At 45.1% G+C, this 24,655-nt stretch overlaps 1 protein-coding gene across 10 annotated transcripts in view; it reads right to left on the bottom strand.

The window, feature by feature from the left end:
- Window positions 1-574: 574 nt before the first annotated feature.
- LOC137479774 (calcium-activated potassium channel subunit beta-2) overlaps window positions 575-24,655 on the bottom strand; it is a 142,256-nt gene continuing 118,175 nt past the window's right edge. For 5 of the 10 annotated variants that reach the window (XM_068200336.1, XM_068200331.1, XM_068200338.1 and 2 more), the window contains 4 exons: window positions 16,666-16,776; window positions 10,573-10,743; window positions 7,941-8,136; window positions 575-1,818 (listed from right to left, as the gene is read on the bottom strand). In XM_068200336.1, the coding sequence (XP_068056437.1) occupies window positions 1,534-1,818; window positions 7,941-8,136; window positions 10,573-10,743; window positions 16,666-16,776 (763 nt within the window). In that variant the 3' untranslated portion in view covers window positions 575-1,533. The remainder of the gene's footprint in view (window positions 1,819-7,940; window positions 8,137-10,572; window positions 10,744-16,665; window positions 16,777-24,655) is intronic. The other 5 variants (XM_068200337.1, XM_068200340.1, XM_068200332.1 and 2 more) reach the window with 2 other exon arrangements.

The following is a 24,655-nucleotide window of genomic DNA, read 5'->3' as shown; positions in this document are numbered from 1 at the left end:
TCCTTCAGGCTGGGTGCAACATGAGGAACTGAGAGAGGTATCTTTAAAACATAGGAAGGAATGTTTTCTATAGGGGAATAAAAATAAATTATGCAGAAATTGTGACTACAGTGTGTATGAAATTAAACTGGCAAGTATACTATGGTAGATATTTGACAGATAGGACAACAATTTAGCCAGATTCTCAGTTTTTCCAATAAATCATTGCACCTGGGTCTTGTAAATCATAATTCATGTCAGCCAGCACTGAGTTAAGGTCAGGAGAGATTTCCGAATGTGTTATTATGATTATCTAACAATTCAGTTAATAGAGCCATAGAATTGGATGAGATTTTTGTCATTTCCCATGTCACAGCAACAGAGACCTTTGACTGAAACAACATCATGAATATTGGATAAGATCCTGCAGTGCTGCTTCTCCGTTATGATATTATCCAAGGATGAAGGTTACAAATACATGAATTGTACTCTTCATTTTCCAGTGGGTAAAAACAAAGGAAACCCCCCCCTAAACAAGTTTTAATACACAACTAGATATAATATAGCTTTATATAGCTTTTTCTTTATATATATATATATATCTATCTATATATATATATATATCTGTATATATATCAAGTAAAAAAATCTAAAATAGTTGGAAGTAAAAAATGAAAAAATAGCTGATAGTGTTATTTTTTCTTTACAGTGATATGGTAGCAAATACAAGACAAATGAATAATAAACCTTTACATAAGGAGTTCTGGTCCCACCTCCATCAATAGGGCTCAGACTGGAATACAAAATGGAACAAGGTGTTATTTGCTTTTTGGCTACAGCTTCTGCAAGTGACAAAAATTATGTTGATAAGACAGAAGAAAATTATAGCACTACGCAAAATAAAACTCCAAAGTGTTTTCCAAAAGACCTTACAAACACCATAGGGTACAATTGACTTCTGAACTGAGGGAGCAAACACAAAGCATCATCTAGTCCTACTGAGGCTGAAAATACTGTATGCTTCTCCCGACCCGACCTCAAAGTTCATCCTTTTTGTGCCATCTTGCCATTAAAAAAACCCTTATCAGTGCTTTCCCCCCACCCCCCACCGCTGCAGTCAGTATTAAAAAGCCAAAGCCACAAACCCATCCAATGGACTGAGCCAGGTGTGAGACCTCAATGATGCACAAATGGTCGGCTGCCCTTTGTCCAGCAGTGAATTTCCCCAGAATCTTTTACACCGAAAACATCAATTGACTAAAGCTTGGCCAATGGTCACACTGAGCCCTATCTTGGCTGTAGAAAAGAAAGTACTAATCCCAGCATAAAACAAGATCATAGAGACGGTCAACACAAAACAGTGACTTTTTCAGTTGTCTGCATAATAATAACATCATGTTTGCATATAGAACAGCTTTTGCATTATTGCTCTACTTAGAAGAATATAGTAAGGAACTTATACCAGACTTGCACATTACAAACTTAAGGTTCTTTGGTGAAGAATGAGAAAAACAGTATTTTCGCTGTCATTAAATTTCAGAGAAGTCTCCTTTCCTATCTGCTGATCCTTTGGATTCTCTCGCAGAGCAGGGAAAGGTATTGAGTCAGCTTTACCATGGCGACGATGGCGACCCCACCGATCATCATGCAGGTGGGCCAGAACAGGGAGTGGAACAGCACGTTGGAGCTGTACAGTTTGGTTAGGATCACGTTCTTCTGCACGCCCTCGGGGTCGTAGAAGCAGGAGAAGCGTTGGTACTTCCTGAAGTTCTCCATCACGACATTCACCAGCGACATGGATTCTTCGTAGTTCTTCCCGCACTTGGGGATGTACGAACACTGGGGAGAAATCAGAGGGAGAAAAATGTCTCCAAACCTTTTTACAATGTCTGTTTGCAGGTGGCAAGTGGGGAAATCTCCAGATGATTATGCTTTTCATAACAAGAGTGGAATACTATTACGCTAATAATGAATTTATCACAGCAAAACTCAATATTTTGCACATCTATGGAATTTCCCATTGGAGAACCTCCAAGTGCTGTTCAAACATTAATGCTTTAATCTGCACAGTGCCTTGTGAGATAGGTGAATATATTATTATTGCTAATTTACACATGCAAAAATAGAACTGATGAAGTACCTCTTCATCTTAAGTGGCACACATATGCTCGCAGTTAGATGGGTAATTGACTCTCTGTAAATACAAATCTGGAAGTTTAGCTCTCGCTTGGCTTGGATCAAAGTGATCACAGTGGGCACAGGAGTTCAGTCAGAGGGGAGAGGGATGAGGAGGGACCTTTACACAAATATTCTCATGGGGGTAATGCCTCAGCTAGAGACATATAAGTGGTCCAGGTTTTCCTACTGACAGCCCAGAGGACTTTCATTCAGCCTCTATCTGAAGATCAACCTGGTTGCTAGGGTGGCTCTTACTGAGGCTTTTGCTTTTGACCTTAGCATAAGTCCAACAGTTCCTTTTCTCTGAAGATGATCCCGGATTTTCAGTTTTAGTCCCAAAAGGAAATAAGATTTGGGGGTGGCTCTATCTAGCACAGTTGCAACCTAGATTTCCAGAGAATACTAAGGGCAAGTTATTTTAAAAACTGCTTTATGGAGTCCATGCACTGAAGGTATTCCATGGGAAAGGTGGGGCAGTGGCCCTGGGCTCTGCTGACCACTCCCTGCCACGAGCTGGTGGAGGCTGGTGAGGTGGTAGGCAGACACAAGCATTGAGACCATATCTGGACAATTTTTGACCTAGAGCAGAAACCCCTCAACTTGCTGTTGCTCCTGCTTGTCTGGAAGATGATTGATGGGAGCAGCCCAGGGCCTCTCACTTCCTTCTCTCTTCCATGCACTTACACCCCACCAAATCTGAAAGTTTTCTACAACTGCACAGGATTTTGAATTACTGCTTCAGGAGGAGTGGAAATCTGCTGCTTGACTTCTTGTTGGACATGCGGGGTGGGGGGGCAGCAGGCTGCTTGTCCTGGTGAGAACCTAAAGTAGCCCCAGATAATTTATAATTTATAAATTTATAATTTAATAATGAGAAAGTGGGTTTTGCTAAGGAAAGAAGATGTTTTGATTAAAATAATGTGACCCATGGGTTTTGATTATTACTGTTTTAATGTACAGACTTTATAAATGTCCCTCCGTTCTTTTTCATGATGTGCTGTGAGTTCTTTTTTTAACATACTGCAACAAATCTCTAGTCCTAATTATGATCAAAGGATTAACCTCATAATAGAATTTGATTGATTCATTGGCAAGTTATTAACACAGAATATGATTTGAAGCATGGCAGAGAGATTGTCTGGCGTTAGCAGACTGGAGCATTAATGGTGGAGCGTGGCCACACTGCCATTATGAATATTTCATAGAGCTCTAGAAATTAGAGATGAAAAATATCAAAGCATTAATATCTCATCCATCTTGCTGCTGGTGTGTGTCTGCTCCCTATAGGATATTCTCTTGTACTCTGACCAAATTTGTCTTAAATGTCCAAAGTCACGAGCCCTCTTCCAGTGCCCATGGGTCTTTAATAGATCATAATCTACTAAGTAGGGGAAATTTCTCAGTGAAGCATTCCTCATTTTCCCTTAGTAAATTATGTGTTATCACTGTCATATCAGCAGTATTTCCAGTTCAAATGGGCTCGTGTTGTTGTTTTTTCAGGGAATTTGGGGTTTTTTTCTTGTCATTTTTTCGCTATTCATTTCTGTTTCTGGAATTTCCATGAAGTAACCCAAATGAGGTGATTAAATTAGAGCTTGGCCACTTTGGCAAAATACAACTTCTCATTGACAGAAAACAGAAGGTATGTAGAAGCCAAAGGGATGAAAGATTCCTGGGCTCTAAGTTTGCAGAAATATCCCAAGAATGCAGTGAGTCCAAGTACTGTCCAAGTTTTCTCAGAGGGGACCTGAAGCAGAACTTGAGCTGTTCCCTACACCTGCTGGCACAGAGCCCCCATCCATGCTGTGCTGCCCATGATGGAGGGTCTGGGACCATGAACCTGTGAAATGCAGCTGTGCAAGGCGAGTTGATTTGTTTTGCCTCTCACCCAGACTCCATGTGCTGAAGCCGTGTCTCTGTCCAGGCTGTGGTCTCCCAGGTGCTCTCCAAGGTATGTGTGCCCTTACTCTGTGTGCTGTCTGCCTCACTCTGGCTCCTGAGCTCCTGGAAACATCTTGATCTTAGCTTTGGTCCTCAGCACAAGGACAATAAATTTTGTTTGTGGGGTGCTCCTGGCCTTCTTCAACATCTCAACTTTCCCAGTGAGATCCCAGGGCTGTGTTTCATAGGTGTTTGGCAAACAAGTAGGAAGACTCAATAACAGGATTGTTATTGTATTGATGTTTTCTTTGTTTTTCATAGTTTACATTTTCAATAGTTTTCTCCAATTCCTGGTAAGGAATTTTATATCCACAAGTGTATGCTGTACCTGTGAATGTAGACAATTAAATCTATGCTGATTTTTGGCACTTCTGCATTGTCAAACACTTGGAAATCTGCAAGTAAACAATGTCTGGTGCTCTACCTCAGGTGAAGATTCTGTGATACAGCGTGAGAAAGGTGGTTCTTGTGTTCCTTGCAATCTGAGCACAAGAAGAATCTATCAGACAGTTACAATTAGAAGTTGTGATTAATGTTTTCATCTCTACTTTCCCAATATAAAGGATTGGGTAGGTATCCTGCCTGAACTACCTCTGGACACATCCAGTCCAGTGCCCTTCTCAGTGCAGAGTTGCTCGGGGATGTGTCCAGTCAGGTTATGAATATCTCCAAGGATGGAGATCACACAACTTCTCCAGGTGAGCTGGAGGCAGTTTCCCTTAAATCAATGAAGATACAGTAAAAAGGCTGTTGCCAGAAAAGCCCCCAGTTCGGGCTGGGCAGTGAAATACACAACTCTCATCATATGTCTGTGGCTGGGATTGGTGTCCAAGCTGAGCCTGGAAACTTAGACAGGATGTGCTGTGGCAATCTTTGTGAGAAGGTGGTCAGGATGTCAATTTACATCTCCTTTGGAAAGTGCAACAAATTTGGAGAAGGGTTGAAGGAGATTGAAGGATTGAAGTTCTGTGTCTGAGTTGGCCTCAATTGATCCCTTCAGAAGGAATTCTCCGGTTCCCAGCTGGAATCCACAGCTGAACACCTCTGTTTCCCCTCCCTGCACCAGGCAAACTCCTTCCTGACTTACAAACACCTGAGTCTTCAGTGAGAAACCCTGAGAAGCCACATCATTTCTGAGTCCCAGGCAGTTACAGCTGATTTTGGTGATTAAATCCTTCTTGTTATCTCACTAATGGAGAACTGATATAAATCAGCAGTAGTTCCAATGACATGAAAAGAGTCAAAATTGCATAATAGGAGATCAAAATGGATCCTCTCTAATTGCTTTAACTACCACATCCCTCCCTTATGGTGACAGCCTGGCTCTGTGGCTGATTTACCTCTTGCAGAGGCTGTTAGAGCCTTTGGCAGCTGAGGAAGGAAAGTGCAGATGTGGAAGCATTTAAACTGTTTTGTCTGTAGTATTGACAAGGGGCTGGGCTTGTCCTAAAGGCTAGTGATAAAGTAGGCACAGCAAGAGCAATGAAAAGCCAGAAAAAAATCTTGTGTGCTCTTCTTGGAAAGACTTGGGCAGCTTGACAGGTATGCACTGACTTCCCACTGATTCCCACCAGAGACTGGCAGCAGCACGCTGTAGATCTCAGTATAAATTGTACCTACTCCTCACTCCATCTTCTGAGCTGACAGCCAGGTTAGACAGCAATTCTCCTGGATAAAGCATGATTTAAAATCAAAGTGGATTTTGCTCTGTCTGTGCTGGCTGGTGGGGAGAAGAGAGGGGCAGGCTCCAGATGCTGCTGTCTCTGTGTGTGGGTGCTCAGCAAAGCAGAGAGGTTGGTGGAGGGCTATCACCTTTTGAAAGTCACTGGTGCTGGTCTTGGAGTGTCAGGACTGTGCTCTGTGTTGTCCCCAGTAATGTCAGAGCTCAGTGAGCCAGGCACAGGGGTTTTTTTTTGTTGTTTATTTGGCAAGGGTAAAGACAGGGAACACAGATGTAAGTGGATGGACAGAGACAGGTTAGCACCCAGCACTGCTCAGGACTGCTTTCCTGCTGCATGGGGACGCTCTCTGGCCAGGGAAGAGGGAAAGCCAGGGAATCTGGAGTGCTGAGATTGGTTGAGCTGATTTGAGCTTGGAAACTGCTGATCTGAGCCATGAGCAAGAAGACAGGTATTTTATAGACATTGCAAAACTCCACTCAAAACTGCTCTTGTATTCAGGTCACATAGCCAGCAGCATGTCAGGAAAACCTAGGAATCCTCCTGAGAGCAGAGCTTAACCTGTAAAACAACCTTGGGCTGGAGTAGTATTAACTGTGTCTACACTAAATTAAGAGGAGGTGGCATCTGGGAGGATTTCAAAGTCCATTTCAAGCAAGCAAAAATTATCAATGAAAGAAGGTGGAGATTTATGCTGAATCTGTCAATTTATTTGAATCAGTGGAGCATAGAGCTTTATCTGATCTCTTTTAATCAAATTGAGGCGTGAACATCACGGTTTTGCTTTTGCCCCAGCAGGAAGTGAGGTCTGGCCTGCCTCAGGCTGCATGGACTGTGAGTGCCTCTTCCTGCACTGATGCCAGAGTGGAGGGGAAAAAGGGGGAACTCTTCTCCATTTCACACTTCAGAGCCAGAGGACTCCATCTCTCAGCCATGAGAGTTAATTATCCAGCAGAATAAGCAGCCTAGTGCAACCATGCCATATTTTGACTAATTTTAATATCACTTCATCTTAATACGCAGGATTAATTTGTTCTACTGAACAGCTGCCATAAATAGAAACACAATAGGTTAGAAACACAATAGTGTCAGCAGCCTGATCCGGGGCTCTGCTGTTCCAGGGTGTGCTTCATCAAGTTTGGGGTTCAGTGACCTTGGATAACCAAGCAGTTAAAGAAAATCTGGCACCTGTAAGTCTAATGATTCCACTGTGTCCCAGCTCCCTCCAGTTTGTACTCTCAGGGGCACAGGCACTGTCAATATGAAGAAAGGAAGGTGGGGAGAGGGACATTTCCCTGTTCCCAGCTCTCCTTTCCCTGTGGAAGGCAGGGGGTGATGCACGGCCCGTGTCTGCTGCACAGCTGTGCTGCTGCTGCCTTCTCTGCATCTGCTGCCTCCTTCAGCCTCCAGACAGAGCTCTCTCCATCCCACATGCGTGGCGTTACGCTTGGAGTTACTTGGAGTTTGTACTTGCAGAAGCAGAGACAGGGATTCTTCAGGTTTGCTCAAAATAATTCCATTATTTGCACGTCTGGAATCAGCTGTGCTGTAAAGATGGGGCAACCACTTATTTTATTCATGCCCCAAAGCCAGGCCCTTTATCTTGGCACCCCCCACTCAGCAAACTTTCATGTTCTCTGCAGGATGAGTGCAGTGACTGGAGCCCAGCAGCACAGCTGTCCTCAGGGGAGCTGCTCAGGCTCAGAGTTTGTCACCAGAGATGGAGATGGGCTCTCAGCTCTCCCCACCACCTTGCCTGCCCTGCAGAAATGGTGCCATTTCCATTCTCACTGCCAAGTGGATGCTCCCTGCACGTTTCTAGGGTGTTCACTGTCATGGGCAGCCATTCCTGGGTGGGAAGTGACCTGTCCACAGCTCCACTGTGCTCGGTGATCCCTGCTCCTGTAAAGCTCTAGAAAAGGATGAGGGAGGCTCCAGCCCTTGGGGCACAGCACCCCGTGTGGAATGGATGGAGGTAGAAAGTTGCCCCTCTCCAGACACGTGAGCTCAGTTTGTGCACTGATTTCTGCTTTCTCTGCTCTGTATTTATCAGTGAAGCAGGAGCTGGGAGCCTTATATTGCTCTAAAGCGAGGAATGGATGTAATGAGATGAGAAGCCCTCCAGAAACCCATTTAGGAACAAATTTTATTCTGTGCTCCTACCTCAGAATTAATTTTCATTGTTTCCTCGGTGTGGTAGAGTAGAAGCTTCTGGCCAGAAGAGGTGAGATTAACATACACCTGCAGGCAGGGGTACTGAGAGATTTTCCAGCACTCTGGACCGCAGTTAAATGAGCAGTTAAAGGTTTCTGTGATGGATGCATTGAGAAGCGAGCACTGAGTCTCTTCTGTCCAGACACTAAGCAGGAAAAAAAGAGACATTAGAGCATGGCAAGAATAGGCAAATAAGCACTAAAGCCATCTCAGGATTCCCATCAGAAATATACTGGGGGCATCTTGCAGGAGAGGCTACGTGTTGCAGCAAAGCCTGGCCTGTCTCATGTCACACATCACAGACAGTGTTTTATTCTGTAGTACCCAAAGTTTAGCCTTTGGGCACAAAATTACCCTATTCACTTATGTCTGTGTATAAATGGAAAAGTGAGCTGGAACTTGGACGCTGGAGAAGGTGTATCTGAAAGGGTGTCAGCAGAGAGAGAAGAAAACTGAGCAGCCTGTGCCTGGGAGAGCACAGCACACACGGTGCTGCATAACAAGACACCTGAGCTAAGACTTGAGGGTTAACTCAAAGTCCAGCTCAATTTAAAGTGAAGGTTGAGAGCACAATTTTGAATTAGCAGGGTACATGAAGACACAGGAACTCTCAAGGGGTACTTCATGCAGCTCTACCTATGGAAAGCTTTTCCTAGTGGCAGCTTGCTCAGTTTTCTCTGAGTTAAGCCAGTGGTTGCAACTTTTCTGGAGGATTTCATCTCATCTCCAATTCACCAGAGGCTAAAACTGGAACGACGGAGCCTGGCTGTGCACTAGCAATATTCACTGGCACGTATTTAAAAATTTACAGCGGTGTTTCCCTTGGGGAAAGGGCACACTGAGGGCTCTGCAAAAAGCCCTTTGTGGGCTGGGGGAAGGTTTCACCCAGGGCTCCCCTTTATTCGTGCTCAGCCCCTCAGCTCACCCCCAAGGTGGCTGTCTTGCCCTACCAGGAAGGGGATGAGGGTCTGCTTGCCCCTCAAAAAAACTGTGAGAGGCTTTACACAGTAAGTGATATCAAAGATTTCTGACTAATTCTATTGCTGTTTTATTTAAGCAGTAATTCTGCTGTATATTCCATTTTACATTTATATTAAATTATGCTATGTTTTCTGGGGGAAATTGAACGAAAGGATTTTTTTCACCCTCCCAGGCAGTATTTGGTGGAGGGATGTTGCTGTAAAGGAGAATAACCCCTGAGGAGATCTGTCTGTGTGGAAAAAAGTGACAGCAAAGGCTCCTGGGTTGTCTTCTCCTCACTTTCACCTTTCTGGCTGCTATTTTATTCATGCAGGGGGTTAATAAAGTAAGACCTACCTACCACAGACTTGTGAAGATGGAATAGTTGATACTTTGGAGGTGTTTTGATATCATCTGGCATTTTTTTTTTCACATATCATATAATATAAATCAACTCTTTCCACGTGAGCAGTTTTGACCTTAGCAGCCTCTGCAGTTGACCCTGATATTGCTGAAAGATCTGGGAGAGCAATTTGGAATAGCAAATGCTCTTGGATACTTAACAGGTTTTGATCTGAGTTTTCAAAATCTAAATTTTGCCTTGATTTAAAAAGGGACAAATAACTTTATCACATAAATAGATGCTTGTGAATCAGTAAAGCTCATCCTCATCTGTATTCCTTATCACTGCAGGGTCTAGAGGGAATACTCTCATGCAGGTGCACCAGTATAACTGAGGATGCTGACACCAGTTAACTGTAGGCACTTCTTGTATTTGCCATGTGGTGTTTGACCCAAAATATTCCAGGTATGTGCCCCTGCCTTAGCGTGGCTTGGGGCATGGCAGACTAATATTCTGATACCCAGTTACGCTTTTTTCATTCTCTTAACTGCACCAATCAGGACAGGGAAAAACCCATCACTGACAGTCTTACTGCAGTCTGTGCTGGATTTTAAATAGGGCTGGTGCTTGAAAACTGATTACAAATGTTGTTAATGAATCACAGGCCAAACTCTCTGCTCGGTGGCAGAGGAGGAAGCCAGAGACAGCCTCAGAAAAATTAAATGCAGTGCAGGAGTGATGGAAGATGGTCTTTTGCTTTCAGCAAATTACTATCTTTCATGAGGATTTCACGTGTTAAAATGAAAGTAATAACCGACATGGAAAACTACATTCTACAAAGAGCTTGATTTCTTCCCCAGATGAATTCTCCATCTTTCATTTGGAAGTGTACTGTTTCTCAAGGCTGCAAAATATTTTTTGCTCTTTTGTCCTGAGTCTGGGCTTTGCAGCAACAGCCCCTGAGAAGCTTACATGGTTCAGCAGACTGCAGGCCAGCTGATATGGGTGCTATACTGGTGTTAAACTGTGCCAAGTCTAAAGCCTGTGGATCGAGATTTTGTCAAACAGGGATCTAATTCTTCCCTCACTTTATGCCAGTATTACCCGAATTGCTTCACTGTGGCTGTGCCAAATTTATACTGGGGCAAGGAAGTGCAGAGTTAGGCCTATGCTGACCAAATGAACAATTATCAAACTTTAATAAAAACAGCCAAAAGAATGAGCCACGTGAAGTCAGCTGGAGCCGGGGACGTGAGACGGGGACAGCCTGGAAATTACCTTTGCATGTAGGAGCGCAGCAGCGTGATTCCCAGCAGGAAGTACATCATGATAGAGCACACCATCATGGCCAGCCCCAGGAGTATGGCCCGGTCTTCTCCAGCTTTCAGGGCTGTGACTGTTTTCCTTTTGTCCAGTAGGTCGTGATCCCTGATTTTTTGGTAAATGTTTCTAAGGTTGAAAATAATACATTCTTATGTGAAGTTCATGTTTAATCATCAGTGCAGCCTCTACAGGGTGGGCACTTCCACCTCCATACCCATCTCATGGGAGAGAAAGGCTTAAAGGTCCTCTGGTGTCCTTTTCCAACAGATTCACTCTGACCTGGTGGAAACTTATTCATCTCCAAAATAAATTACAGCCATTTCTGAAAAGGTGAAAACCCCTTACAGCAAATACAAATATTAGACACTTGTGCCAGCTCAGTAAATGCTTCTTTGGTACAGCCTCTTTGGCTCGGTAGAATTATCCCAGAGGTGCATTTGACCTGCCAGTGCCATCTCAGGCCACCAGAAGACATCCAGGTGTATGAGGTGTCTTTTTTTCCAGCTGAATAGGGTAACAAGTCTTATGTTACCACATGTAGGAAATAGCCTGAAGAAAGTCATCATTAATATTATCTGAAAGGACCATGCTCTCTTTTGATTAACTACAGGCTATTGGTTCGGGCAATTTTCCACGCTGAGTGTGACTCAAAGCTCATGAAACACTATAGGGATTTTGCAATTGATTTTTGTGGGTTTTTCTGATTGAGAGCTTATTTACTGTGTTCATAAAACAGCTTTTTGGAAGGCCAGTTACTCATTACAGTGAAAGCCCTCACAGAGAATTATCCACCAGAGCTATTTGTTCTGGGATTAAAAAAAAAAAAAGAAAAAAAAAAGGAAAAGGAAGATATAACAAACCATTCCCCCTTCAGCAGAGAGTCCTTTGCATTTTCTAACCATAAGTCCTTCTTTCATCTCCGAGCCTTTGATGATTCAATGGGTCATGAGGACACAATGGTGGAGAAGGAAATATTTGAGTACATTTCAAACACACTCAAACTTTGTGGGTTTAAAATGTACTTACAGACCTGAGGCTGGTCAAAATCTCCTGTGTTTTCTGTTATGGTTCTTTTGAATCATCCAGGCAGCACCCGAAGCATGTGAACCGCACACCTCTGAGCCCTGGCACCACCATAACATGGACACAGTAGTACACGTGGGAGAAGTTCCTCTTCTACTCTCTGCAAAATGGCAGGTGAGCAACATCAACGTCACTTTGGGCTCTAGCAAACCCACCACTCGTTTCAGCTGAAGCCACCAAGTTTCACTCACCGGTGGGGGAAAAAAATAAAAATCACTGAGTCAGGTCAACCAGAGAACTTACATTGGCTATTAAGGATAAAGAAATAGAGATAAGACAGATGTAAAATCATGCATAAACACAGTAGAAGCAACAGCAAAAAATATGTTTAATCATAGACTCCCTGAGACTGGAATTGAATTTCTATTTAGATGATGAGTCATAGCCAGGAAAAGCACATATGGTGTGGGCTTTTATAGCAAAAATCTTGCTTAGACAGTACTGCAGTCAATAGTCTCCTGTACCTAACAACCCTTGAGGTTTTTTTATCCAACTGTAGTTTACATCTTTAGGTGTCCATGGTTCCTCTTCAAAACCATCCTTTAAGGCTTGTCAGTGTTTTCCTTTTTGGAAATGAAATGGTAATTCTGCCTGTCAAGGTTTCCTCTGCTGTTTGGGAAAAAAAATATTGTAAACTGGCAGATGCAATTGCCTCCAAAGAAGTAACATAGAGTAATAATCTAATGTTACTTTTCTATTATTATTTATCACTCTGTATTTATCTGCTGCCATTAGGATTTGCATTGCTCCCAAATGCAAGCAGACAGGAAGGCAGAGATTGTCATGCAGTTCCAGAACATTAAATGATCACACAGCATAATTTATGTCAACGTGTAGGCATAAAACAGGCCCAGTGCAATCACTCACTAATGTCATTGGACATAAAAGTGATACAAATGGACAATTTGAAAACAAATAACTAATTGAGATTGGTTACAAGTGCTTCCCATTGGCCTTTAGCCAAGGAACACACCATCAGAGGAAAAAAAAGGATGGACTGAAGGGTGTGTAGTGAAAATGAGCTACCTGGCAAAGGTGACTGGTGACTACCTGCCAGGTGCATCCTCCAGGATCACCTGCGATAGGATATAAAACTAAAGAAAGCTCTGCCTCAGAGGTCAGGCTTGGAGCACTGCTTCCAATGCTCTTTTGTAAATATTTGTTATTCAAAGCCCCCAACAACAACAAAGTGGTAGCCTGCTACCTCTCACTGAGGGCTTTTTCCCCCTGAATTCCTGCCAGGAGTCAGCCTGGTGACCCTGCTGGGGCGGTGGTGGTGTGGCACATGCCAGCCCATGACAGCAGTCCTGCCACAGCCCAGCAGACAGCACTGAGCAGCCCTCCCTCCTCCTCCTCATGCTTGTGCCTGCACTGGGGAGGTGCCAATTCTCTTTGTGTGACACTGGCAGCATCTGCTGCTACAAAACTTCACATTTTTGCCCCTGAGAGCCCTGGTTTGGGGAACACAGTATGTGTTGCCCAGTTATTTGGCCACAAGCAGAGCAGTCTCAGCACCTCCCTCGCTGGGGCAGCAGCAGTGCCCTGCACATGAGTGTTCAGCTGTGTTGGGGTGGGTGGGATCATGTACCTGTGAACTTTTGGCACAGCTCAGGGGCCTCCCTCTGGCTCGGTCAGCTGGAATAATGCCCTGCTTAGCTGGCTGATTTTGGATCCCAGAGCTGCACAGCCACAGCCAGCTGCCTGCTGGGCTGCGTTTAACTACAGGTCATTGCATCCCAGGCACTGCTCACTGAGTGACTCCATCTAATCCTTGTGATTCCCCAGGATAACTCCCCATATGACATCCAGGGGGGCTGTTGGTTTTTAAAGAGGCCCCAGCTGTCAGAACATGGGGTCTCCCTGACCTCTGCAAAGGCACTTAATAGGAAGCAAGCCCCCAAGGACAAAAGGTCTTCGTGCCCTTGAGAATTTCCAAAGTGAAGTTCTCCCCTGCTATATTTCCCTGTCCTTTCTGCCAAGCTGCTCAGAGGGTAAAGACTGGCTGCTCTCCCCAGGCTCAGATGCCAGAGGAGAGATCTCAGCCATGACTGTGCCTGCTGGGGACAGGCAGAGATTTCCCTCTCCATGTCCCTGCACAGCAGCAGTGCGGGGATGCCTCTGCAATGTGGTCAGCAGATCCTTCTGTACCTCCTGCTCCAGAATGAGCAGTACTCAGAGCTCTGTGAAGAGTGCCAAGTGTCCTCACGGGAAAGCTAGAATAACCAGGCACCTGCAATTACTTTATTTATTTCAAATGAACACAAATTACCTACCTTCAAAGCCCTCCCCTTGCAAAGGGACCATGGTGTGACACTGAGGAAGACATTGCCTCCTCTGGCACCACGCAGTCGTGGGGCTCATCAGACAGGGATGCATGCCTGAATAATTCAAAATGACTTTGAATTCACATTCCCTTCTCTGATATCACAGTTGTTATGCAGATGTCACTCAAATTACCTCATGGTGAGGTGTTTACTGATATCAGAAATCCTTGAACGCAGTGGTCAGAAACTACTCCTGTGTCTTATCTGCAGAATTCTCTGTGTTCAGGGATTTTTTCTGCCCAGAAGCCACCTTCTTTACATTTTTCTTTACAGGTATATTTGACTGCACCAGTTTTTGCTAGTAGACCTATGGCAACAGGAAATCCTGATGGAGCCCTCAGAATAGATATTAACAGATTTGTTCACTCAATTCCTTCCCTCTTTCTCACCAAGCTGGACAAAGCTGAACCAAACCGAACCAAACCAAACCAAACCAAACCAAACCAAACCAGTGCTTTATTTTTCCAATGGTTGCAATAGCGTGGAGAACCTCTTTGACAGCTGAGAAAGAGTGAGGACTTGACTAGTTTTCCAAAGCATAAAATGTGGCAGCTGGGGAATCATTGATGGCTAAAACAGCAATGAAATACAGATATTCTGGTGCTGATCCTGCAAAAAGAGATGCCTGAGAGACACCTTCCACCCAGGAGGAGGTGATTCCTTTAGAGCAAGTGGCTCTCATTGCAGCACAGTCAATATTATTGTGCAACCCCTCAAAAGTCTCTGGTTGTAGCATATGTTGTGTGACAAGTTCGCTGATCCATATGACAATCTTCCTGTCTGAAGTTTAAAGCACAGAATTCTTGGGAAAGGGTCATTTAAGGTGAGTAATTTCTCTGAAAGGCATCACCTGTTTGATATAATGATGGCACTGGTGACCTTACATGTGTTGAAATCACTGCCAGACACTGGAGGATGAATTTCTCCCACTAACAGCACTTGCTCTGTATTCACACCTCTCCTCTGCAGTCCTCAGGCTGCCATCAGCACTCTCTCATTTCCATCTTCTTTTCCTCCCTTTCCCTCCTGCATTCTATTAATCACTCACAAAGTACAAAGAAGTCCTTCTGTACAGCTCTACGGAACCTCTTGGGAAACAAACCCACTCAAAGGCTTGTCAGGATATCTGAGTTTACCATGGCTGGTGTGTAGGCACGGAGATACTGCTCCCTATTCCCTGTTTCTGCAGGCAGGCAGGCATGAGCTCTGCCTGGATTTGTACTGACCAGACTCTGGTGAGCCCTCAGCCCAAGTTAATAAGCCTGGCTTCAAAGCATGGTGAAAGTCAAAGGCTGTGCTAATCAGGAGCTTCCAGCCAGCCCAAAGTGTGGGCAGATATGTCCTCCAAGTGTCTAACCCTGGACCAATGCAGAAGGACATTAGCCTGGGGAAAATTCAATTAAAGAAGAGACTGGCAGAAGTACAGGAGGCATTTAGACAACCAGCTCCAATGAAAGTTCATGCTGCAAAGTTCATGCTGTCTTCAAAATATCTGTTTGGGGTCAAAGAGCTGAACACCTATGCAACTTTTGCTGAAACATTCAGCGAATCGGCCAATTCTCCAAAGAATCCCAGGGTCCTGAGGGCAGCTCTGCTGCCTGAATTCAGGAGTGCATATTGCCAAGCAGAAGCCAACAGTTATGTCTCATTAGAATTACTGAAGAGTGTTCTTTGCTAATTGGCACTGTAGATACATTGATATCTGGTTTTGTTTCACTGGAGTGTGATTTTTTGTGATTACGTTTAATAGTGACTGCAAGAGGAACTGAAGGAGAGGTGGAAAGGGGCAAAGGAAAGAAAAGAAAGGCAAACGTGTCCTTGTTGTGACAAGACAAGCTGTCCAGCAAATCTTACTATAAAGGAGAGGGATTTTGGAAGGATGAGTCTGAGCATTACTGACAATCATTATTTCATCATTGATATTTAACTTTTATATTCCCAACTGAGCACTGCCTTTGTCTGTGGATTTCAAATCTCTCCTTCCCTTTCCTTCTCTTTGGCTCATTTCCCTGCTCCTCTGGGAGATCCAGTAACTCATTTATTCCTCTGTCTCCTTCGGCCTGTTTCCTCCAGGAACACCACTCAAGTGGGCTGGTGAGCCACCAGCTCACTTTCAAGCAGCTAAACAACCCCCAGATACTGTGCAATGTATTGCACACAGGCTCATCCTCACACGTGCACTACTTGTATAACCAGCAAACATCTCTGGCAGCTGGATGCATCACTCAGGTGTGCAACAGCTGTGTGGGGCAGTGATCTGCCGGGGGGACAGTGCGGCTAAAGGCTGGAGGCAGGACACCTGCAGAAAGCATGAAAGCTTCACAGGGGTTGGGGTTGCACACCTGTGGCTGAGGTTTGGTGTGCTTTTAAACCTGAATCAGAGATGGTCACGGTGTGCTGCTGATGTCTGAGAACAAGGAAGACTTTGGCCATGGCTCTGGCATTGCCCCTCGGCTCTGCTTTGGCTTGGCATGGTAACCCTGGCACTCCTGGGCTGCTCCTGTGCCTGGTGGAGCAGCAGCCAGGGCTGTGGGGCACAGGGAGGACACCCTTTGCATCCCTTCTGCTTCTCCAGTGCCACCATGGGCCACACTCACAAATATTCAAACCCATAAGAGACGATCAGCACAGGTGCCTTTACCTTTTCTCATCATGTCTGTAAGATGTAGATCCCCGGCCACTGGTCCAAATAAACATTTTAGAGGGCTGCCCAGTGTTGGCTCTGCTCGCTGCAGTGGGACGATGGAAGGACCTGGGGGAAGAGGGACAATTTTTGTCACTGCCCATCCAACATGGCAGAGCACATAATATCCAGTGTGCCAGACCCCCTGTGGCCATGCCCTGTGTGCTCTGAGGATGGACATTTGTTAACTTGAGGTGAGATGTAAAATAATGGGGATGAGAGACTAGTGTTTTGGAATGGAGAATAAACACCATTAGCCCCACTGGCAAAAGGTGAGGCTGGCTAATCAGGTTTAGCTCTGCTCCACGCTGCAAAGGATTCATACCATGGGCAAGAAATCATCAGTAGATCAAGAAAAGTTAATAGCTGTGTCCAGTGTTCTTATGGCAGTATTTTGGGGGGAGAAAATGGCTATTGTTTAAGCACATCCACACTCATTACAGGTTTTTAGTTGTTCTGCAGCTCTCTGCAAGGTGAGGCTCTCAGGGAAGGTGTCTGAATGGGGCACAAGTATGAGATGTAAATGCAGCATTTTGTGGAAATGTTAACTGATATGACAAAGATATCTTTTCCCATGGAGAAATTACTATCCCGAGGCCAGTTAGATCCCTGCCCAAGGACTTCCTTGTTTCACTTCAGGGTATGGGATCTGTTGCCTTCTCTCAGGGTTTCAGGCCGTACTGGACCTGCTAGTGGGGCTATGACTCCCCTTGTAGCCCCTCTTAATTTCTTCTGGCTTTTGTGAGGCTCAGTTAAAAATCTTGGTCTCTGAGAATTGGGCCATTCCAATGAAGGCTGCATTTTGCATTCTTTCACAGCACAACGTTTTGTGTTTTTAATGCATTCAGATACAAGCTTAAGGGGAAAAAAAATTCCAGATACCAAATACTTCATTGTGAAGTTTTCATACACTGGGGGCCATTCTTTAGTTCACAAAAAAATAAACCTGATGGCTGATGCTGTCAGCAGAGAAGGCACATGATCTGAGAAAATCTCTAATGTCACTGTCTCCATAACCATGCAAAGGGCTAATTTCAATATTTACATAGTGGTGAACCAGGAGAATACTTAAATACTGTAGAGATGGCTGCAGGGGAAGACTGACATGGATAGGAGCCAAAATCCATCTGTGTGCAGACAGGCTGATGGGTGCCGAGGGACTGGGCATTCCGCCTGGAGTCAGCCCAGGGCCCCCACCACAGGGGCCATGACACAGCCCCAGGCCAAATTCACACCCTGGTTGGGCAACTGGCTGGGCAAACTGGCCAAACTGGTGCTCCTGTCACCTTCTCCCTGCTGGGATCCTGCTGCCCTGCTCAGATGCTGGCTCAGGAATGGGACTTGCAGACAAGGACCTTGCTTAAAATAAGAGGCGGCAATATTTGATGAAGCTTTTGGCTGCATTGGTGAACAGCAAATTGGACAAGAAGGTGGTCCAGAAGAAGGGAGGAGGAAGGAGGGGAATCTTCCCCAGCCCTTTCCCTGATTCTGTGGCGATCAGTGCAGTCTGAATGCCAAGAACAATTCTGTTCTTTCCACTGTAGTTAAGTATTGGGGAATGAACAAGATGAGGCACTACCTCCCTGAAATAACTATAGTTTAGAAGGTGAAGTAGCATCTGCTGGGATCAAATTAATATAGCAAACAACTAAGTGTTTTGATAGTGATATTGGTCAGAAATTTCACTTGTAAGACCCTGAGCCAAATCCTCACACTGCTGGATAAGATTTTACCCACATTACCTCAGACAGCACCACAGTGACCACCCAGCTGGGGTTTCTGCTCCAAGCCATGCAGGAGGGGTCAGACCAACTAGCCAAGGGCCACATTGCATGCTGGACTGAGCCTGTCCGAGGCTGAGCCCCTTAATGATGGAAAATAAAATTATGTTTTATTTAAATTATGCCATTGCACTCTTTAGGATGTCACACACTACAGGAAAGCCTGGCTGGTTGTGCTGCCACAGCCTGAGTGGTCCCAGAGCCATCAGGAGATGGTGGTGAATGCTATTAGAGAGCCTTTTCTTAATTAAGCAAAACTTGGGCACACATTAGAGGTCATCAGCAGCTTCTGCCACCTGTCTGAGCCTACAGAGACATCAGGCAGGACTCCCTGGGCAGGGAAGCAGATTTATAAGCTCCAGAGCAAATTGCTGGGCTGGGAGCTGGGTGAAGGGGCCTGTCCCACTGAGGGGAAGCCAGAGAAGGGAAAGGGATGCTTCTCCTCCCAGTGAAGTGGGAGTGATTTCAGACTCCCTTGTAGTGCCAGTGCCCTGGAGCAGTCCATATGTGACAGCTTTAATGCTGCCTGCTTCGTTAGTTGAGCAATCCAAGCTAACCACCACTATTTAACACACAATTGCACAGCTAATTTTGTGTAAAATTGTAACACTGATGACATCATAACACTATTCCAGAGGTCGAATAAGTGACCGAAGTCCATGGCTCCCTTAGGCAGGGGTTAGACATTAGACAAAAACCTTTTGTGCACCAGCAAAAATACAAATCCTCAGTACCCTTCTTTGAAGGTCTTTGGAGGATTCATGACCTCCAAAGCTGCAACCTTCACGAGCATGCTCTGCCCCACCAGGTCAGTTAAACTTCCATGCCTTTCTCCCCTGCTGGGTAGGTCTCTAGGCAGGACCGTGAACTGTGTTTCTTCACTGCCCCCTCTCTCTTTTCTGGGAAAACAAATAACACTACTTTTTCTTGGCTTTTTTCCCCCACGGCTTCTCAGAGTCAGCTGCCGGCAACTTATTTTTATCATGCAACAAGTAATCAGCCTGTGCAACTCATTTCTGCAGGATGTCAGCCTTGCATTCAGAGTGGATTGTGTGATTGCTTGAACAGACGGAGCACCTAAAGTCATGAAAATACCTGTTAAAAACAGTGGAGAAGAGATGCTTCAAGCTGCTTTTTAGACTGCCAGGACTCTGTGGGGGATATTCCTATAGGGCAGGTTATCCACAAACTGCTGCAGTTGATGTGACTTTTGCTAGTCAGTGTGCTGGTGGGACTCTGGGCTTTCTGCCTGACCTTGCCTGAACACCTTGGTCTCCTTCACTATTTACACAATGTGGCATCAATGCAGTTGTCTCTTGACACGGTTGCCACAGTGACAGGCAAAGAGGCCAAGCTTTTTTTTTTACAAAACGCACCTCATTCTTCATATCTGGGTCTATCCTGAGTAAATGCTCAAGGCTAAGGGCAGAAATGCAGAGTAAAGAGTGCACAGTCTGGTACAAATACATGAGTCTGTGATGCTGTCCCACTCCTCCCATCTTCTCTTGTTCTCATCCTCTTAAGCGTTACCTGCTGATGGTTTTCATGGAACTCACTAGAAAACCTGACAAGATGTCCACTTTTTCAGCCATTGCAAGGTGAAGAATTGAGACAGCTCTTAGAAAATTAGAACTATTCTGCCCTGTCCTAAGGAGTATCAATATGTCCACACGACAGCAACCACCCAGTTGATGATTTCAGTGTGAAGAAAACACAACAGGGTAGCATTTGCTTCAAATTGCTCCAAAAAAGGATGTAATTCTGAGGGTAAATCACAAAATCCCTTAGCTGGTACCTTGGGGACTATATTACATACCCTATATTACTCTGTTGTCTTTACATTCACCCTGGGTTGGCTGTTCTCCTTCCTCTGTCTTCAGTTTGTGTCATGATTGGTATGAAAAGTCCCTTACCTCTAGGTCACCACAGCTGTGAACAGCCAAAGAGAGATGTTGCAGACCATGTTTTTAGATGGAAAGCTGGGTTTAATACGTGTGTTTGCTTGTAATTGCCTCTGTCTATGTTTATGTTAATCACAGGGTTTCTGAGACCTTGGAGAACCATTTACAACACCAAACTAATGAGCTTTTTTCCCCTTATGACATTTCATTTCCTGGGCAGTGTGGCCACTGTAAAAAGAGAAGCACTTGCATTAATTTTGCCTCATGAAAGACAGCCTGATTCATCAAAAGGCAAGCAAAGCTAAACATTCACCTAAAGATTCAATCACTGACTACCTCAGCTCTGTCTGAATACACCCACATCCCCCACTGTCCATGCTGACAAGTGCTGCATGCTTTATCCCAGTATTTTCCAGCCAGAAGATTCATTCAAACCCCAAGGGAGTTCTCTGGAAACCACAAAGTTTTCCTGCTAGCCTCCATGTTAACCTCTCCCCTTGCCACCCACAGCAGCCAGTGCCAGTTCTTGGACAGATGGGTCAGTGGCTGTTGAGTGATGGGAAATATTTGGTCTCTCTCATGCCTGGATACACCCTTTTTTTGAGTGGTCCCACCCCCCATCACCCATGAGAAAAGGAAGAGACTGAAACCAGGCATCCAAGACAACCTGCAAGAAGGCAGTTGTTCACTTTGAGGTGAATTTACTGAATACCAACAATTAGACTTTGTGTCCCAAGAGGTCTTACTCGTGCCTCTGTCTGGGGATAGAATGTTCTATTATGGATTTGATGAGCCAGAAAACAGGGAAAAGTGGTGTGTGATGAAGGATGGGAGAAGAAATAAAAGAGCCTGTTGAATTTTTAATGCAAAGTGCAGCCTGACTGGAGGGTAGTCTGGCTTTTGGGTGCCTTAGAGCATGGAAGAGTTTCCCAGGCAGAGTGGTGGAAGTAACTACTGTATTAAGATGCTCCTGTCTGATTCAGGAGATGATCCAGGGCAGTTTTCCAGTCCTGGTGTTAAAAGAATAAAAGAACTGGACCAAGGACCATTGTTTGCATCCAAAATATTACAGTAAACACACACCAAGAATAAAATTAAGCTAACTCACAAAAGAAATGCATCTGCATTAGCAGAAGACAGTCACCACTTAGGGAACATTCCATGCTCTGGCAGCAGCAGCTCTGGATGGCGGAGCAGCAAAAGCAACACCAAAGGGTGAATCTGTGCCTCGGGACAGAACTTTGCTGCTCCACAGCTGATGGACAGGGCCAGGACAGAGTGACACAAATGGCTGCTCTAGTTGCAGCATCTCAGGAGCCCCAGCTGTGCCAACAGACTAATCCAAGCAGCAGGTGACCTTCAGCCTGGGGTTTCTCAGTATGGCAAGGGGAAAATGGACAATGGGGAGCTGGTGCTAATGTACTGACAAGAGTATGGGAAGGCTGATGGTTAATGATGCTTCATTAATGATTCACCTCTGTTTCTGACCCTGCTTCAAAATGTCCCCAGAGCTCAGAGCTGAGCTCTCCATCTAGATTTTGAAATGAATGAGGGAGACATCCTGGACACAGAGTGGTCTTTCTGGATTCCCATGTCACAGGCATGTCTAGGACATTCCATGTCCAAAGGAGGAGAGTGGGGCTGTCAGGGACAGCTGAAGCCATCACATGGAGATGCAGATTAGCTGTGTGTGGAACACAGTGACATTTGGGTATGTTTTCTAAGGCAGTATTTCTTTATACTTAAAGTCACACTTGATAGTCGTTAATTATCGTTTTTCAGTATATACAGGAGAAAAAGAAGCATTCAGGAAGGCTGAATCTCTGTATCTTCCTGCTACATAACAATATGTCTGCACTTCAAAATTAAATATTCCAATGTAACCTCTGAATTTTCTAGGTTTCCATCTCATGAAGTTCTTTTCTCCAGTGCTGATTATCTTTGTTTTGAAAAAGTTTTCAAGCCTTGCCATTTAATTATGCCCCTCATCCCTAGGCTTCCACTTTCCCAACAGCTACCTTCCTCGTCCACCCAGCATGTCTGTAGATTTCATAGCCTTTACTCTTCGTGATCTTTTCACCATTAAATTCCTTCTCCATTTTTCTTTCCTTATTTGTTTTCCAAGTGCCTCTTCCTCTACATTACTATCCTCTCAGAACTCACCCCTGGTTGGGGTGGCCCGTAAAGGTGGAAAAGTCTCTCCTCCAACCCGTGCCTCCAAAGAAAGACTCAGTAGTCTTCAGTCATCCGGTCTCAAGGTAGTTTATTGTGTGTTATCTAAAAGATTTCTCCCTGAGCTGCTGCGGTCCGTTCAGCAGTCAGGCAAGGGCACACTCCGACGCCCAGGGGGCTAGTGCCTTCTTTTATATCACACATTACGTATTAGATGTTTACAGTTTTTCCCCAATGCCCATCACCTGTATTGAACAGTGACTTTCTACTCTAAACCAGTCTGTGAATGCCAACATCACCAAGAACATGGAGGTTAGGAAGAAGAAGGAAAGAGGACAGGGCACACCCAAGTCCCTCCATCTTAGAACTTCTGACCCCCATGTACAAAACTCAGACCCCTCTGTACAAGGCCTAAAACCCCCCTGTAACAGCACTCAAATATTCTTCCTTTCACTTTGTGACTACTTCTACTACAATATCTAAACTTTTGTGATTTCTTGTTCTTTCTGCAAGGTTGGTAAATTGTTCCATGGATCAGGTTCAAAGCCACAGGGGTCTGTGGCTGCATTCCAGGGTCTCAAATGCTTCTGACCTGGGCCCGGAACATCCAAGAGTGTCCAAGGGACATTCTGTGCTCCGACACTATCCCAGTGACAACTTGTTTCACTCACCTTGGCCACACCGTGTTAGTCTCAATTATTCTGATTTAGCTGATTGAAGCAGCGAATTTGAAGAAATTCCTGTGTCCCCAGCTCAGCTACAAAGGAGGGAGCTACTGTCTGTCACTGCAAGCAAGAGACTCACAACTTCTCCTCTTTGGTGATTTTTTGCTTGCCTTGGAGCAGTCTGGCATCATGGCCTCATTTTCCTCATCTGTACAAGAGAGGTGCTGGTGCCACCACTGTACCTGGCACTTTCAGACCATGCCCGGGTGGCAGAGCATGAAGTGAAGAGCCAGCCCTTGTTACCATCCTCATGTTTTGGTGCTGGTGAGTTTGCAATCCAAGCACGAGGCAATGCCTCTCTTGGCACGTTGCAGTCATGAGGATCAACGTTTGTGAGGAACAGCTGAACATAATTGTCCACTTTGCCTGTCAGGATTCTGAAAACATTTTTAGCTTTCTGTGCTGAATTTGAATTTACGTAGCAAGTGACACATTGGACAAGCACTATATTCATCATCTCAGCTGCTCCCTGGCTTCAGAGAAGGGCACAATCTGCCTGTAAAACAGGGTTGTTCTGGGAGGGGGTGTAGCAGAGGCAAGTGCAGGGTCACCTACCTGGAATTTGCTTCTATGCAGCTGAGCCAAGAGAGTTTTAAAGTGAGATCTGCTCTGCCAAAGCCCAGGCAGCATTACACTGATGGAGAAGGATTCTGGGGGTAAGGAGGAAGGCAGTGAAAGTGCTGCACTACCTCACTTGATGCTCTCCTTTAAATCTTAACACAGCCCTCTGCAATTGCAGAGGGATAGATCACCTTGGGTGCTGCACTGCACCACAAAAGCTGGGCCAGGCTGGCTGGACAAGAGCATGTGGGTGGCAGTGAAGAGGCTCTGTGGCTCATGGCTATGCCCTGATAAACCCAGTGGGAAATGGAGATGGGGTGAGAGAAAGCAGATGGAGTGGAGGCACACTGCCCCATGCTGAGGTCAGTCTCTTTGATGGCCATCAGAAGGGAATGACCTTCTCCCCAGCTGAGTTTTTGTGGGTGCCTTCTTCACCAGATCTTAAATGATGCTGTTCTGGATACTAATACAACTATTTTTAAGATTAATTTGTTGCACAGTGGGAGCTGAGTGTCTCTGACTATGCTGAAGTGAGCTGCCTTCAGACTTGACTCCTATGTCCTTTCTCCTCTGCCATTTGAGGGACCTGGGATTTACACCCCAAAGTGTGAAATAACAGAGTATCGGCAGTGCTGTTTTAGAGGTGATGAACAGAGGCACAGAGGCTGCTGAGACCTGGCCAAAGGCTCCCAGGAAGTCTGTGGTGGTTGTAGTTGAAAAAACAGCCTAAAAATGGTGGACAACCACCTTCCACCCAGCGAGGAGGGAGGAGAGCCAAGACACGTACAGATGCCTGTGTCAGAGAGCA

This window comes from Anomalospiza imberbis, chromosome 10 (genome assembly GCF_031753505.1).
Source record: "Anomalospiza imberbis isolate Cuckoo-Finch-1a 21T00152 chromosome 10, ASM3175350v1, whole genome shotgun sequence".
Taxonomy (NCBI): Eukaryota; Metazoa; Chordata; class Aves; order Passeriformes; family Viduidae; genus Anomalospiza; species Anomalospiza imberbis.
The sequence above is the reverse complement of the archived record's forward strand: the minus strand, read 5'-3'. Positions and strand labels throughout refer to the sequence as shown.